The following is an 18,113-nucleotide window of genomic DNA, read 5'->3' as shown; positions in this document are numbered from 1 at the left end:
CTATTAGGATTTTATGATCTTGCGAAGATGAGTGTATTACAACATCTGTGGTAAATATTTGTGTGTTGAGACATATCTTTCTTTATTGAGCATGTTTTGAAGCTGCAACTTCCCTCAGGACAGAGGGGGAGATAGAGAAAAGAGACTGAGAATGGGGAAGTGAACAGTATCAGAAACATCCAAAGGCCTCCAAGCCCTGTCAGATCTAGCAGACAGATTGCATCACTTTCGTGCGGCTTACCACAGCTATAGTGTGCGACTTTTTAAAAAATGTTTTAAGAGCTTCAACTGTCAGAATATCACGGCATGTATGACATTACAGTTAACTATAGGATGTTGAGCTGAGAATCTTCTATCTTCACAGGGCAAAGGATTTGTTGCTTGTTCATTTTGAACTCAGCCTGGATTCTATACTTCCTACGTTGTTTATTTCTTTGTCATTAAACACACCCATCTGTTTTGGGTAACCACATTAAAGATGATCGTTATGTGTTCTCAGTAATTGTGGAAAATCTGTCTATGGAAATATATTGGTACAATCCCCACCTAATTTAACTCAAATTTAATTGTATTGACAGTGTATACTTTTAAAAAACACCCCAAAAATGTATTTGAACTAAATTATAATTGTAAAGTAAATGTACACTCTGTGTGTATGTGTGTAAAGGCCAATTAAAAAGCTTACATTACCTAAAGCCTCAGATTACACGAGTTTTTTAATTCCTCTCATTCACTAGGCTAAACCGTTTAACTAAAAGAAAATTGTCAGCAAAATTAACAACTATTACGGTTAACTAGCTAAAAAAACTCAAATATTGACTCAGGGCTCAACACCAAGGATTTTATAGATCAGATATTCACTTGCCCTGCCAAAACATTCACTGGCCCTGCCTAAATAAATAAATAAAGTTATTGCTTTTGTTATTTTTGACTTAAGTTACTTTTTAGATACCGGTGAAACTTCACAATTCTCGATTCCAATTTACGACCGCAGCAAAAACAAATACCAGCCAAATTCAAGATTCAAAAATGAAAGGCAGGGTAGGTGATTTGTACAAGAATGTTATGCAGGTTGAAAGTCTCTTCACATCCTGATAGAAATCACTAAGGTAAGCGGTCTAAATGTATTTATATGTATATATCGTCTGTGGAAGGCGTAGGGCCATACTTTAAGACCTAATGCACAGATCTATTGTATTGACAAACATCTAATAATTTCTTAACTGTTTACGACTGTGTTTATGTGGATACTCGTCAAGATGAGCATAATTTTGTGTATTTTCTCAAGAAGACGTGAAAGGGAACTCAACTCGGTACTTGCGTTCTGTCTGAGAGGCGGCTTTCTGAGAGGCGCTCAGAAACAAAACTGAGTTCTCTTTCACGGCGTCTTGCGCTTGATTAGCTTAAAATCATTTGAATGTTTAGCTGGCAAGACTTAAAAACATGAAAATGATCAACTTTCTTGAGGAAGCAGCGCTGGCCCGATCGTTCAGACAGGTGATTATAGTTTTAGGGGGGCTGAGAGGACAGACAAAAGGGTCTAGAACTGTCCCGCTAAACGCCTCACATTAACAGAAAATCTGAGCTGAACATCTGAACCGTCCAAGGTGCTCGACAAGATTTTTTTTCTCTGATTGTCGGGAGGGGTAAATCAGGTAAATCTGCAGTCTGAGCCCAGCTTAAGAAATGATTAGTTTAGCAACCATTAGCGGCAACATATTCCCATGGCACAATCTCATATTAACACTCCTGTTGTGTTGCATTAGTGCCATTAGTGTTGAACAACATTGTGTAATCTAATCTCACTCTAAAAATGTTTTGCAAATTTTGACAAGGACCATATAATAGAGTATTTGATGGGATTTTGTGCTCCATGACTCCTTGTATGCAATTGAGTTTTAGCTTGTCTCTGTTTTTCTCTCGTTCTCTTCCTCATGCATCAGATTGAGATCTGCGGTGAGTTAATGTGTTAAAAGGCTGTGCTTTGGGCCAAATGGGGCGTGTGAGTGCTTTAATAGCACCACATAACGCTCATTAATTAATGAAATATTCTGTGGTTACCGTCTGAGACCCATTTTGACAGAGTGCTCGCAGTCTAGAGGCTAGGTGTCTGTTCCAATAGGTTTCAACTGAATGGACACAGAAGGTTTTACCACTAAAGATCCACATAGGGGTCACTCTAAAACTTTAGTAGAAAACATTGTTTTTTGTTGAAATGTCTTTGTAAACTATAAGCGCAAAAGTTTTGTTTGTGTAGTTCTCAGCAGTTTTGCACCTCATTGTTTCTAAATTGTTTGCCGCTCCCTGCGCTGAAAGAATGCATAAACAACAGATCAAGAAATCCCCCAGATTTTATACGTCTTCAACCCATGCAGTATTGCAAGTGATGTGTTGATTTGAGAATGTAAGTGGGGTAATCTTTTGTTCAGGTATGATATTAAATATTAAATTGCATCGGGCAAACAAGTCAGACACATAATAGCTCTGCTGACTATACAACTTTGGCTTTGTTGGTGTGTGTGTCTGCACTCTGAATGAAGCTCAGGTGCTGTCGAGATAATGATGTGATTTAAAAGCCTACCAGCAATTTAGTGAAGAAGCTAAACATAGCTCTGGAAGTCTGACACACACGTTCTGCAACTGGAACAAATAACAATAAATAAAAACATGACCTTATAAACCATCTAAGAGGTCTGGGATGTAGCTGACATTTAGCTGATTGTTGTTGTGAAAAGAAGCTCTATGGACAGAGAAAAACAGTGGCTCGACATCTATCTGTCTGTCTATCTGTCTATTTAAAAAAAAATAAAAAAATGGCTCTTTTGTTTCACATCTGTGTCCCTACTTTTTTTGTGAACACTAATTAGATCATATCCAAGTCAGTCGCCGAAGATTCTTTTTCCATATTTCACCTGCTTGAAGTTTAACAATAAGGTAACTCTTTACAGAATGTTTCATTTGTTAACATTGGTTAACTCCATTAGTTTTACTGAACTAACAATGAAAAACATTTCTAAAGCATTTATTAATCTCAATGTTAATTTCAACATTTAGTAATACATTTGTAAATATCAAAAGTTACATGTTAACATAATTTAATGGACATGCGGTAAGATGAACAAAAAATTAACAGTTGTTTTTATTAACTATAGAATTTACAAAGATTAATAAATACTGTAACAAATGTATTGCTCATTGTTAGTTAATGCATTAACTAACATTAGGTAATGAGACGATGTTGTAAAATGTTACCAATTATAATATAAATAGGCTAACAGGCCTATTTACTGTCAAAACAACAGCTCCAGTTCACCACAAAAACTACATTTTGATAATGTGACTTCCACATCTAAATTATATTATTACATATAAATAATATAATAATAGGCCTATATACTACAATATAATATATACATATATAATACATATATATATATATATATATATATATATATATATATATATATATATATATATATATATATATTTATATAAGATGGTGTTGGTCTATTGAGTGATAGGTAAGGAAAACGTGCTCCAAAAAGCTGAACATGATTAATCTAAAATAATTTCTTGATACATGAACTTGTATTTATTGGCCTGTTTTGTCCTAGAAGTCTATTTAAGAATCAGTGTTGTCTATCTGTGGGAGTTCACGTATGTGTGCTGTATTTACACACTAGTTATTAGGCTGCTCTCAGAAGGCGACGTCAGTGACTGTGAATCAACAGCAGTTTGAGCGCGAGATGATTAACGCTGTTACCGAATCTCCACGGCTCTCCCGGTTCTCACGCGCAGGGCGCGCAAACGGCGGGTGACAGTTGTCGCTCCTGGACTCTTGCCCCGAGGAAACCGAAGGGGTGCCGCAATGTCAGACGGCGAGACTTCCCGGGTTTGGCACTGGTGTCCGTCAGTCAGTCTGCCCGACTGAGGCGACTCGCTCATTGAGACAAAGCAAAATAACTACAGTTGAAGTCACTCTCAGATTTCAGGCGGGACCATTTCTCCCGCCTGAAATATGAGCGTCTGTTCTTCAGTGTTGTTATTCGCGAGTCGCCATCAGTTTGAAGAGGTGTGTACTGGTACGTGAGGCTCAGTTTATTTCGGAGTGGCATTAAATCTTACTTTCACGTCACGTTTGTTGTCTAAAGAGGCCACATGATTATGTCATCTGACATTTACAGAACACTAACCCCATCGGCAAGCATTTTAACGTGCTTTTTATAGTGACTTGTGACTTCTGCAGACTGCAGTTCACACGTAGGTCTTCTTTTTATAACCAGGTATATTTGGGAGAGAAAATGTATTAGAAAATAAAATGTCACTGTGACCGTCTGTCGGCGAGGTCGAGCAGCCTTACATGGACTGTTTCAGTTCCGGTTCTGTCCACCGGAGGGCGGGCTTGATCGCGTGTTTGCTTCTAGTGATCGACCTTATTCAGAGCAGCGCCATGACAGGTATGAAAGCGAGGCTGTGAGGGATAGATAACGTGTTTTCAATGGTAAAAAGCTGTATAAAGCTCCTAGATCACATAACTTTCCACAGCTCATGTTGTCTGGAGTTTTTTTGTCTAACTGAAATGTCTTGAAACTGAGAGGTTTCTTCAAGAGAACAAAAAAAAACAAAAAACATTAAATAACAGTTCAACCCACTGTCTATCCCTCAGAGTCTCGCTTTCATTCCCGTTAAAAAGCAAACAAGGCGCTGCTGTGAATAAGCTTTATTGTGTTGTCTATTATAATGTTATTACCAAAAACTAAACGATTTAAATGACAAATTATGAAGCTAAAATCAGTTTTCGCATCGCTCTTGGCTAGTTGACAAATAGTAGGGAGAAAGGGTCACAACATAACGCGGGGCTAGTTGTAAGTTAACACACTTTTTTTGAAATACTTCCACACACGCTAGCATGACGAAAATTTGTGTATTTACTAGTTGCCATATCAACACTAGGCTATAGAGAAAAATTGCGCCAAAATTCAGAAATCTTTGGACGATATCACTGAACAACACCAGTTGTGGAAACATTGGTAGGCTACTCTTGGATTTTTGTAACGCATTGATTTTTTTTATTTTTTTTTATTAAGTTGGGTGTATTTAAAAATGTGGACCCTGAGTCTGTAATAAAGTTTGATTGATTGATTGAACCTTTATTTAACCATAGCAAAAGTACATATATTAATTTTTCATCTCTCTCTTTTTTTATTTTTTTTATTTAAACACATTTATTAGACACATCTGATATTATTTTAATCTCCAATATGTTATTTAACAGTTGATATAGTTATTTAATGCTTCACTAACTAGCAGAAGAATCACAGTTGTGCAGGTGCAGGCAATAGGCCTATTCTATACTTTTATCAATTCTATTGAGAAAACATGAGAAAAGGGTGAATAAAGACTGAGAGTCAAATCAGTCAATGTTCAGAAATGATTCATTATTATTTTGTTTTGAACTATTGTATAGCTTTGTTTTCTGGTGTGTTCGTTGTCAAACTCAATTATTATTATTATTTTATTTTTAATTATAAAAAATGGCATAATTTTATATAAAAAAGTTAATAATTGTATTTCATTGAGAAAATATTTTAGTTTGTCTTTTAAGCTGTCATATGGTTATGTTACAATGTACCTCAACTATGGGGCATGTTGTCACATTTCACTGACATTCTTTCGGGGTATCATGATACTCTGAACCCTAAGTAGATTTACACAAACTGAGAAAGTCTAAAAGCGTTACGTTGTGCCCCGCTCTCCCCCTATGTCCAACTTTAATTTCTATGTAGGCCTAAAAGCATCTTTTAGTAGTCACACTTAAAAACCCAGAGCGAGTTGTCACATATTTCATGGTACATGTTGCAGACACACACTATGTGAGGTAAGATGTCAAAATAGAGACTGCCATTTGACTAAATTTAAACAGTAAAACAATTATGAAACAAAACATTTGGACTTTTGACTTATGGAACCTTATAATAATTTAAAACTTACTGTTTGTGACGACTTTGCATTTATCAATGTCCTCTTTTCAAGGACGTACTTCAAGGATTATGGTGTTTGCATCCTCATTAGAGAGTCCAGGTGTCAGTTTTCGGGAGTGATTGCGAGAGGAACAGGTATATTTCTCTGAACAGAACAGACGGCATCATTCCAGCAGTGTGAGGACACAGGAGTAAACGATGCAGTTTCCATGGCAACAGCGACTTTGGGGTCTTGACCTTTAATTATGACATAAATTTAAACTGCATTTTCGGTTGGCCTTCTCATTGCTCACCATCACCACACACACACATACACCACTTCCTTTTTGCTCTTGCGCTCTCTTTAGCACAATGTCCAGTATTATCCTGCAGGCTGTCAGCTTGATGCATAATGTATTTAGAACAGAAGAACACAATTACTGTATTGTGGCAATACAGAGACTGAATGATTTTATGCAGTGTGAAATAACAAATTCACACTATACAATTTGTGACAAAATACATAGCAGTGATGAAAGCATTAGGTATCGCATGCTGAGGAAATCTGCACCAGGCTGTCTCCTAGCAACAGACAGACTATGGTGCTGCACTATAAATATCTTTGTGTGTGTGTGTGTGTGTTTGTGGAAAAATAGCTGACAAGGACAAGGTCCTGGGATTGAATTTTAGGACATACCAAGACACTACACTGACTCGTCATTGTGTGGTTACAAGAATGAAATACTTCAGCATCAGAGCAAACAATATCGGCTACTATAGTGATGATCAGATAAGTGATCAAACAGAATCCAGTCGTTTTATCTTACTGTTACTCAGTGTTGATGTAATCATATTAAAGAATTAGTGGCAGTTAGTATGAATGATCGTGTGCAGCAGCTTAGGTTTAGTTTAAATGTTGGTGGAGACATAATATATGCTATATTTATTTAAACATAATTATCTTATCATTTAGTAGTTCTGCAGTAGACCTGTTGGTGGCACCCATGAGCCTGGCACAATCTAAGCCTGTGGACTTGATTTTGAGATTGTGCTTATAGGTGTAAAAGAGACAACAGATAACCACCAGAAGAGGGGGAAGGACAATTTCCCTATAGCTATATAAAGCCTCTGTGTTGATTTGGGCGGACAGAGTCGATGCCAATTACCTCTGCAGTTTCCCATCATGGTCTGTATTTCATCCTCTTATCTAAACGCACACAAACTCTTCCTCTCATTTTCTTTCTATCAATCCATATGTGAATCTCTCATTGCAATTACCATCCAATCAGACTGGCACAAAGTGGTGCTTCTTAAGTCCAGGGAAGCTGTGGTATAGAGTGAATGAGCATCTCCTTCTTTCTCCAGGACGGTCTGGCTGAAGACACTTAAAGAGGCACAGAAACACAATTATGTCCCTTGGGATTCAACCACACTTCCTCCATGTTCCCTATATTGCATACTATGATGTCGACAGTTTTGTTTATAGTACATATAACACACATTGTGAATAAGTTGTAGTACTTTATATTGATCTAAGGAAACGTTTGCACAACAATGATGTACTAAAAACGGAAACGTTTTTATTTTGCGTGTTTCAGGTAAAGACGACAACGTTGTCAAAATGACCCCCTACACACTGATCTGTGAAAACGACTAAAAACGCTGTATTATGCTGCCAGGCCAGTAGTTGGTGATGTAACTTTGTAAAGATAAATTACGCGCCTATAGACTGAACACGTATTACGCATGCGCATGACGTCACCATTTTCACAAATTCACATTTTTGTAGTTTACACGGAGACAATAACGGGATTGTTTTCAAAAACTTGCACTTTGAAACCCATTTTCAAAAGTTTGCGTTTTCAGGCGTAATATTTTCATGTAAATGAAAGGCCAAAACGCATAAAGTTGTACGATTTAGTTGAAAACGGTGTTGTGTAAACAGCCCCTTAAACAGATCACCTTAATCATGAATACTGTCTGTCCTTTTAGGGTACGTTTACACGACAACGATGTACAAAAAACGGAAAGGTTTTTTCTTTGTACAGATGACAACATTGTCAAAATGATCCCTATTCACACGGATCCGTAAAAACGACTAAAAATGCTGTATTATTTATGCCAGGCCAGTAGGTGGCGATGTCACTTTGTAAAGAAACACTATGGGCCATATTTTAACGATCTGAAATGCAAGTATCAAGCGCAAAACGCAAGTAACTTTGTGGGTGGGTCTTGGGCGCTGTTGCTATTATACCGGCGGGATAAATGACTCTTGCGCCCGACGCAAATCTAAAATGGGTTGGTCTGAAGTAGCTTCATTTTTCATAGGTGTGGTTTGGGCGTAACGTGAAATTAACCAATCAGAGCGACATCTCACATTCCCTTTAAGAGCAGGCGCTCTTGTTCTATAGCGGATTCCTATTATAACGGTGGATTTGCCAGGCGCGCGCCAGGAGCGGTTCACAGCCGAGGAGACCGACATTCTCGTCAGGGCCGTACAAGACAGAGAAATGACGTTGGGGACCCAAAATTAGCTTCGGTTAAACAGGCGTATGATCATTTGGGTAAATGTGTAAGCTAGATGTATGCTTTTATAATAAACTATCTATCTATCTATCTATCTATCTATCTATCTATCTATCTATCTATCTATCTTAATAATGTATGATTTGAAAAAATGAAAACGGCTGCTTCTGTGTGAGAGAAACAAAGTCTATGTGCGTTGTGCACACGCTACATTGATTATGGCCAAGCATGCGCCCTTAAAATAGCATATGAATAACATGCGTAACGCGCCACTGACTTTAAACTAGTTTTTTCCGGTTAATGGCGGAATTGTTTTCTAAACCTGCAAAATAGCATGAGGGAACGTTTGCGCCGGAACACGCCTCCTCTTTGCGCTGAACCGCCCCCAGGAGCGCAAGTGTATTTCTTAGTTAACCGACGTGTGTCTGTGGAGGGAAAAGGCCGCTGTGCGCGGGTGCAAAATAGGGCCCTATGTGCCTATAGACTGAACACGTAATACGCATGTACATGCCGTCACCGTTTTCACAGATTGACATTTTTGTAGTTTTGCGGTAACAGTATCGTTTTCAAAAACTTGCACTTTGAAACCCGTTTTTAAAAGTTTGCATGAAAAATGCATAAATGTTTTCAGTTTTTAATTGAAATGGCTCCTTAGTATTGGATTAATGGCGGATAAGTTTACCTTAGCTCAAGACATTCTTGCATCCTTTCATTCCTACGCTAACTGATCTCTGCTGGTATCTGTATCACCTCATTAGAGTCATCTTGGGGTCCTCATTCATTTGAGCGATCATGGTGGCAGTGCAATATATAAACGACAAAGCAGAAATGAATAACAATCAAAAGCAAAAAGCTCCAGGTTGTAGTCATGAAAACTGTGGCTTTTAATGTAAACACTACATTCGATTGGTTTTCCAGCACGAACATCCCACATGAAAGAACAACCATTCACTAAAGAAGAGGGAGAAAAAGCAGCACAAAAGCATTCACTTGGAGAGGAAAAAGAAAGGATTTAAAAAAGAAGGGAAGGAGAATCAAAATTAACAGTAGTGTAGATAATTTTACAGGTTTTTTTTCTATTTTTCATTGATTTCAAACTGAGAAGGCAGAGAGGGAGGATAGATACATCTTTCCAAATCTACGTGTGATAGGTGAGAGCTGTGCTTTTCTATGCAGACCTGGAAGGTGTTTGAGTACAATTCTCAAAAAACCAAGAGAAAGCGCATGAATCTGTACAGCCGTGCACAGCCCCGCCCTCTCCAGCACCGGGGACGGGGCCGTGCCACCAAAAAGTGGTTCGTTCAAAAACAAAAGAAAAGAAATGTTTTAAAAAAATTAAAAAAATCAATACATATACTGTAATTCAGGCTAAGTAAAGACATTGCAATGCAGGGCGAACAGGCAAAAAGAATCAGTACAGTTCATCAACATCAACATGGGTAAGTCAGTAAGAACGGTTCAAGAGTGGATCACAGGAACCCTTGCAAAATTCTTCTTCTTTTTTTTTAAAAAAAGGGGGAGAGAGGGAAAAAAAAGTTCTGTAGCTACAAAGCACAAGAAATATACCTTTAATAATATTACAGAATAATCATTGATATTGGTATTGTAATCATCGTCATCGTTGTCGTCATCGTCATCATCATTTGTTGTTATTATTGTCATCCATGTTTTTCTTTTTTTTTTCTCAATTATTTCTACTTGTAAAGATTCTAGAACTGGAGGATCTACAGCTTTCTACAAAGACTGACAGCCCAATGACCTTCGTCTGTAAGCCTCCACATCATTTCTCTGAGCCCCACATCTACCCCCCCTCCCCCTTACCACCCCCCCCCTAACCCCGCCCACATGATGCCCTTTCTTTTTGCTGCGTCTGTCTTTTCTGTTTTCTTTTTTTCCTCTTTTTTTGTTCTTTTTATTTCATGTTTTATTCTTTATTTTCGCACCATTAGCTATGTGAAGCAGTTAGCTGTTTCTTAATACAAAGGCTGAGGGGTCATGCTATCAGTGACGGGGACTCCATTACCCAGCCAACTAAAACAGGAAGAAACCTAGGAAAGAGAAGGAATGAAGAGGGAAGGGTGACAATGGACGAGAGGTAGAAGAATGGACAAGGTGTAATAAGTACAAAGGAAGTGTGTGGGACAGATGATCAATAAATAAATTAATAAATTAATCAACAACAATACAAAAGTAAAAGTTCCTTACAAGACAAATGTTAATAAGTTCTCATAACAGTGACCTAGTGTTTCTAGTACTATTCCCAGACACGTCATTCTCAGAAGGTTGGCACTGATATGATACTTGCAATCATTGGACTGGTTCGACAGGCGCCAAGCTGCGCCGGGACCTTCCCCAGAAAGCTGACCTACGGAAGTGACGGGGACGGGCAGACGAAACGCAAGAAAAGCCTGGTGGGTGCGATCCTGGGTGTTTCCATTCTCTACGATATCGAACGGTACTACAGTGATTACAAATCGGGAGCGGGAACACGCTACAACTGACTTGAACCATAGTGCTTGAGACTAGCATAACTGTGGATTTAGCTAATGTCACATTATCGTCAAAGTAAATTCATATAGCCAGGCAAACATGTACATCCCCCCCTGACTGATATTCATGTAATAAATATACATACAATGACATAAAACATAAAAAATAGTAAAAGAAAGACATTTATCAAAAAAGAAAATGAGGGTTGTTTAGTTCAAACGATAAAGACACAATGGAAAACGGGGGAGAACGAAACGTACGACAGCAAAGGAAAACAAAAACACAAAAAAGGTCCCAACTTTGTTCTAAAACCATAAAGGCTGGGTTTCTATAAGAAATCAGTTCTGTTGGCAGCTCTTTGAAAGACAAACTAAAAACATTTCATATATATATAATATATTTATATATTTGTGTATGCCTATTTTAAAATTATCATTATCATTATTTACCAACTTGCATTTTCAATAGTAATCATTTCCAAAGAAGTGGCTCGAGAGGGAGGGGGCGGGCCTCAGTACAAGCCGCAGCCTCGCAGGTTGTTGGCGATGATGATGTCGGTCACGGCATCGAACACCACCTGGATGTTTCCTGTATCCGTGGCACAGGTCAAATGACAGTAGATCTCCTTATTAGGCGAGCGGTTCTTGCTTTCAAATTGTGCTTGAATGTAAGCAGCTGCATCGTCGTAAGTGTTTGGACCTACGGAGGCAGAAAGAGATCGAATGAATATGTGAGAGAATGATATTCTGATATTAAAAATGAATGATCTTTGTCACTCCAGACCAGGGGTGTCCAATCTCAGTCCTAGTTCAGGACAATTTAAGTTCAGCTCCAGCTTGCATCAACACACCTGCCTGGAAGTTTCTAGTATGCCCGGTTCTGGTGAGTTTAATTTGGGTTGGAGCTAAACTCTGCAGGAGAGAGATTGGACACCCCTGGTCCAGACGCTCGTTAACCCAATATTTAAAATGACCTCGGTGACTTCTGACATTCTCTTCTGTTCTCTTACACATCCTTATGAAGCAAGTGCCCCATGTAAAAGCTGCTGAATCTATGTACTATGTATGAGACCTTTAGGACCAAAAATGATTTGGACAATTTAAGTCACACTTAAAATGTCTGAATCCCATTGCATTAGAAAGAAAATATCAAAACAAGCAGCATCTACTGTACATACAAGTAATACTAGATTACCCTTTTCTCAGCGAGTCCTAGTAAAATAACCACAGATGGACTTTATTGTATTAAAGACGTGATCCACAAACGTTTGACATCCACAAAGTGTCCAAAATCTTCATTTTGAACAATATATCAAGATGATATATTGTATATTGTTTAATAATGTACTTATTCATTTATAATTATATTTATTAACTGATTTAATGATTAAATATAATTATAATTAGTACATATACTATAATTGCCTATACTTGTTTCTTAATTTTGAACAATACATCAAGATGTTGAGATGTATATTGTTTATTCATTTACTTCATTTTAATAATTGAATGAATTATTAAATATAAATAATCATAAAATAATTTACACATTACATTTAAATACATATACTATTATTGTCCAAATACTCATCTTATTTTTAAACAATATAATAAGATTTAAAGTATTTAATCATTAATTAATTAATAATTATATTTATAATTGATTTATTAAAGTTAATCATAATTTTATTTAATCACATATACTGTCATTGTCCAAATGATTTTGTCTTAATTTGTTGTGTGTGTACCATTTAATCATTCATTATTAGACTATTGAAAACATAGTGTAACTAATTCATTCACTAATATTTTGTAAAATGTTCTGTCAAAAGTGCGCTTTAAAAAACACTTGGTTAGATATTTGTAAATAACGCAAATACATTTTCATTGCGACATCAGTGACCGTATGCTTTTCACATTGAAAGCAACACTGAGGGTGGAATGGGTCTAACGGATGCAGTGACTTGTGTTCTGTCAGAAGAGAATCTGACAGACCCTTCTGTGCCCACCTTTTACCCATGACTGCACATGCAAGATTCAGCTACTGCTCTACATCCTTTGCCTCCCACGTTACAGCGACTTCAGGATGTAGGGTGGTCCGAGTCTAGTGTTAAACCTGACCATAACATCAGAGGGCATTCTTACCTGTGTATTCAGGGAAACAGATGCTCAGGGGGGATTTCTTGATCTTTTCAGCGAACAGGTCTTTCTTGTTGAGGAAGAGAATGATGGAAGTGTCAATGAAGAATTTGTTGTTACAGATGGAATCGAACAGCATAAGAGACTCGTGCATGCGATTCTGCAAGAGGAAAAGAAACCAGAATGGAGGATAGACAGAGAAAAAGAGGCAGAGAGAAAAACCCGGAAAAAAAAGTTTAGTGGAGATATATAAACAGCAAGAGTCAAGATAAGCAACTAGCGGAAGCCCACAAAAAGCAAAACATCACCTGACCACAAAGAGACATCTTCTTAAGAGTCAAAATATTGGCATTAGCCACATCATGTGATCACAGATAAGTTCAGATTATGAATACAAGTCTTGGTAACAGTTTGGTGAAATTATAATGATCAGCTCACTCAAATAATGATGATTCACCACTCTATATCCTCGATTATGCAGAGGAAATAAGCAGTACTCAAAAACAGTAAAAAATGAGCACCACACTTCGGATTTCATGACTATTTTATTCATTCATGTCATATAAATAGACATCCATTGTTCAATAAATAATCACAGCAGTTAGACACATCATCCAAACAATAATTACAGCAATTTGACAAAAACAGACATACAAAAAGTGATGGGTGGTATGAGTACAGTAAGATGTTTGATGGGAGAATATGGCTCCTGTCTGCCTCCTGTCCTCCTGTTTGTAATCAGAATCAAATATGATTTAAATACTACAATGGAACACACAATTTTATATTTAAGTGCCATTTCAAGTGAATTATGCAACATTAGCATAACGTACCACTTGAACTTATTACATTTGTCAGTCTGATGAAAGGATTCTGGATACATCACCAACAGCTATTTGTACTATGGCTAAAGGCCAGGGAACAAATTGGCCTTTGTCCCTCAGCAACGGACAGACTCAATTACCCTTGAGTTTCTTTATCTTGGCCACTGAACTAATTATGTGTCTGATCTGGTAATTGATGTGCATTATCAATCCGTCTTGCTACTTTACTTAAAAAAAAAAAAAAATTCTAAATTTTATGGCTGATCAATTTGGGATTAAGGTCAAAGGCGTTTACTAAGTGCTTTCCCTTTAGGATCTTTGTTTGGCTTCTAGAATGAAAATAACTATACGCCAACACATGCACTGACCAATAATGTGTGAACTGACCAATAATGGACCCGAACAATGACTGAATTGTGCTCAGTACTGACACTGGCCTTAACAGTACAGACAACTGCTTATAGCTGGCACAATTCAGCATGTTTTACAGTACATCAAGGAAACCCTCAATTATGACCTAATTAAATCAAATGGTTACTGTTTTGGCCTTTCTGTGTGAAAGGAATCATTGTCCTTCTGCTGTCTGAAGCAGTTGATTGAATTCAATCACATTTTCCACAGATTAACAGTAGCTAATAACGGACTGAGGTTTAAAGGTCACTCAAGATGATGTTTTACTGAACTCAGGGTGTAAATTATTTACGCTTGAACCCTCCAAAGACAGTCAAAACAAAAGGCTATAGGCTAGGTCTTTTACTTTAGTCATGCTGTGCTACAGGTGCCAAATTCCAATCCTGGTAGCATTTCATTTCAATGGTCCACTTTAGTCATTCTACTAACTATAAGTAACTTTGCAACTACATGTCAACTAACTCTCATTAGAGTACTTTAGTACACTGTCTGCTTAATATCTGCACTTTATTTTAACGCTCTCCCAGCAGACATTCTACTGACTCTCAGTAACTTTGCAACTACATGTCAACTTATTCTACTAACCCAAATCCTAATATCTAACCCTAACCTAACCGTCTACTACTAAGTCTACAGTCAATTTATACTCTGAGAGTTAGTTGACATGTTGTTGCAAAGTTGCTCATAGTTAGTAGACTGTCTAAAGTGGACCATCAAAATAAAGTGTTACCCCAATTTGTGTTACACAAGATTTAAAAAATAATAATAATTTGAAATTGTCATCCTCCCTGAAAGTTGATGTATAATTCACACACACTGACTAAAGTGATTGTTTAGAGAGATGAAGATTAAAAGTGCTATTCACATACATTCATAGCAGCAAACGTCCAAAGCATATATGGCACTGTGAATTATTGTCAATTACAGATCTGTATTTTCACATACTCACAGACCTAATGGTCAAGGCCTCAGTTCAATGCAATGCACATGTCTGCCTATTCTAGAGCAAGCAACAGTTTATCAGCTCATCAGTCTTTTCAGCTCCGGTTCATTCAGTTCCTGTTACAGTCATATTCCTGCAATGAATAATACCACAGCTTGCTCTATAGTTAAAACTGTGTCGCCTCTAGATATGACTAACCTTACTGCGTACTGTGACCAGTTAATCAAGCAAGATAGAATAAAACAGACTGCATTACACACAAAACAGCAACGTGTGGTGAGACAGCTCAGCGATTCTATCACTTTAGTCATACCGATATGAAACATACTTCTCCAGTTGTTGCAGGTGTGTGATTCTGGTGTTATTTGAATGTATGTGTATACTGTTCAAAAGTTTGTGGTCAGTAAGATTTTTTTATATATATATATATAAAAGGAATTAATACTACTGTTCAGCAAGAATGGATTAAATTGATCAAAAGTAAAAGTAAAGAGTTTTACATTGTTACACTAAGTAAAAAACAAACAAACTTAGTTTAGATCAAAGCAGTAAGCATAAGAGACTTCCACCAAGCATTAAAAAAATGTTTTACCAACCCTAAAATGTAATGTGTGTGTGTGTATATGTATATATATATATATATATATATATATATATATATAGAGAGAGAGAGAGAGAGAGAGAGAGAGAGAGAGAGAGAGAGAGAGAGAGAGGCACAGCTAAATGTGACATTTAATGGGTTTATGTGAGGATTTTTTTTTTATAGCCTATTAATGTTAAATAAATATTGATTTCAATTATACTGTAATATTGAACGACTATCATTACTTATTTAATCTCCAGAAATGAAGAAAAAATCCATTTAATAGAGACATCAGTAGCATTACTGGTATCAGTGATACTGGCCTTAATTCATGGTACTCAGTAAAAAGATGAAAATAAACAAGTATATCGTCTTTGTTGTTTCTACATTTATTTGGAGATTCAATGTGAAAATGTGTATTATAATATAAAAATATATTACAAATCTTATTTGGGTGCTATCAATTGTGATTAATTACAGAAATATATATACAGTATATATATATACAGTAGTGTATATACAGTAGTGGCTAAAAGTGATGTTTTTAATGATCCTACAAGTTCAATTAAACCATCAAAATGTGATGAAAATATTTTATATTAAATACAGTATGAGGGAAGAATAAAACACTAAACTTGGTTATGGTATGGCTATGGCTATGGCTACAGGCTTTATTTTACAATGTAAAAAAAAATGCATAGAAAAAAGCTTGCCGAAAAAAGCATACTGACTACAACATAACCAGTTTTGTTGGTTCTCTGTTGATTTTGCATGTGTTCATAATTTCTTTCTATGACTGGTCAAAAATTACGTCCACACAATGTGCCATGTTTCATTGCATTATCACAAATAAAACTATTGACTCAAAGCACAACTAAGCAATATGCTTATAAAACCTATAACACATTTTTAATAAGTTAAATACAGTGGGAAGATGCCAATTTCCTAGGCCGGACAACACTTTTGCCCACTATTGTATATATTATAGTATGTTTTTATGTGATCTTGTGATATCATATAGTTCTTCTCTCCTTATAAATCAGCTTTATCTCTCAATACAATTCAAAAAGCTAATAAAAAGACTTCCAATTTTGAAGAGTAACATGTCCTGTTGTTTTTTTTTAGGATGCTAAGAGGCTAACATTTTTGTGGTTTGGCTCAGGGCACAGGACATTTGCACTCTCTTCTAAATGCCAAGTAAATGTCAAGCCTAGTGTTTCATCAACACTCTGAGATGCCAATTCAGAACACATGTAAAATGAGCCAGCTTGTGAATATTCGTGGAATTCATATCCAAAATGCATTAATCTGAAAAATGTGTGTTTAGAACATCATAATAGTGCCACCTACATAATCACTAGATATTGCCATATAACCTAATTGAATCTGGTCTCATTAATCTGCATACCATGCAATAAGGACAAAAGGATAGGTCTGAATTTCCAAGCTCAGTTACAATAGGATAAAAGTAGCAAGTAGTGGAAGTTTGGCACCAATGTTCCTCAAAATATCTCCGGACCTCTCTCTTACACACCAGGAAGGTATCAGGAAGGACATTCAAATCACATTCCTATATTTGTAACAATGTACCTAAATCAATAGTTGAGTTCAGACCTTTCGGTTAAAATTTAGCACATAAATTAAAAAACAGCTCTGTGAGAACTATAACCAGATTTGACTCAGTTCCCACCTTATAAAATAACATTAAAAGGCCTGATGGACACCAATCGAGACAATTGTATAAAACAAGGACAAAAAGTCACATATCCAACAATAGTGTCCACTGTATTGTGGGGCTGTAAAAGAGCTGGACATCACTGTGAGTTAGTAAAGACCACAGAAGCGCAGGTTGTTAGCGATGATGACGTCAGTGATCGCGTCGAAGACAAACTGAATGTTGTCTGTGTCTGTAGCACAGGTGACGTGCGAGTAGATCTCCTTTTCAACTGACTTGTTCTTACTCTCGTACTCGGACTGAATGTAGTTCACAGCTTCCATGAATGTGTCCAAACCTGCAGCACAGGATGAGTCAGGTAAGGATGGAAAAGCAGCAGATGAATAAAGGAAGGAGTGAATAAAAGAAAACAGTGGGAGATACAGAAATGGTGATGAAAAAAAATAAATAAAGGACCATTTGGAAAGACAGCAAAAGAGAGTAGAAAGAATTGTGGTAAATTTAAACTGGAAACTGAACACTTATTATATGTGCATATTATATTTTACAAAGTAATAAAATAA

At 36.7% G+C, this 18,113-nt stretch overlaps 1 protein-coding gene and 1 long non-coding RNA gene across 4 annotated transcripts in view; one reads left to right on the top strand and one right to left on the bottom strand.

Annotated features, from left to right (window-relative positions):
- Positions 1 to 18,113, top strand: part of LOC309508127 — a 746,145-nt gene that overhangs the window by 353,015 nt on the left and 375,017 nt on the right. The window lies entirely within an intron of this gene.
- gnao1a (guanine nucleotide binding protein (G protein), alpha activating activity polypeptide O, a) overlaps positions 9,341 to 18,113 on the bottom strand; it is a 97,161-nt gene continuing 88,388 nt past the window's right edge. For 2 of the 3 annotated variants that reach the window (XM_082182598.1, XM_082182600.1), the window contains one exon: positions 13,641 to 17,887. In XM_082182598.1, the coding sequence (XP_082038724.1) occupies positions 17,700 to 17,887 (188 nt within the window). In that variant the 3' untranslated portion in view covers positions 13,641 to 17,699. Of the gene's footprint in view, positions 11,676 to 13,120; positions 13,275 to 13,640; positions 17,888 to 18,113 lie in introns of those variants that run through there. The other variant, XM_082182599.1, reaches the window with a different exon arrangement.

Source organism: Leuciscus leuciscus (genome assembly GCF_965113295.1).
Source record: "Leuciscus leuciscus genome assembly, chromosome: 10".
Lineage (NCBI taxonomy): Eukaryota > Metazoa > Chordata > Actinopteri > Cypriniformes > Leuciscidae > Leuciscus > Leuciscus leuciscus.
The sequence above is the reverse complement of the archived record's forward strand: the minus strand, read 5'-3'. Positions and strand labels throughout refer to the sequence as shown.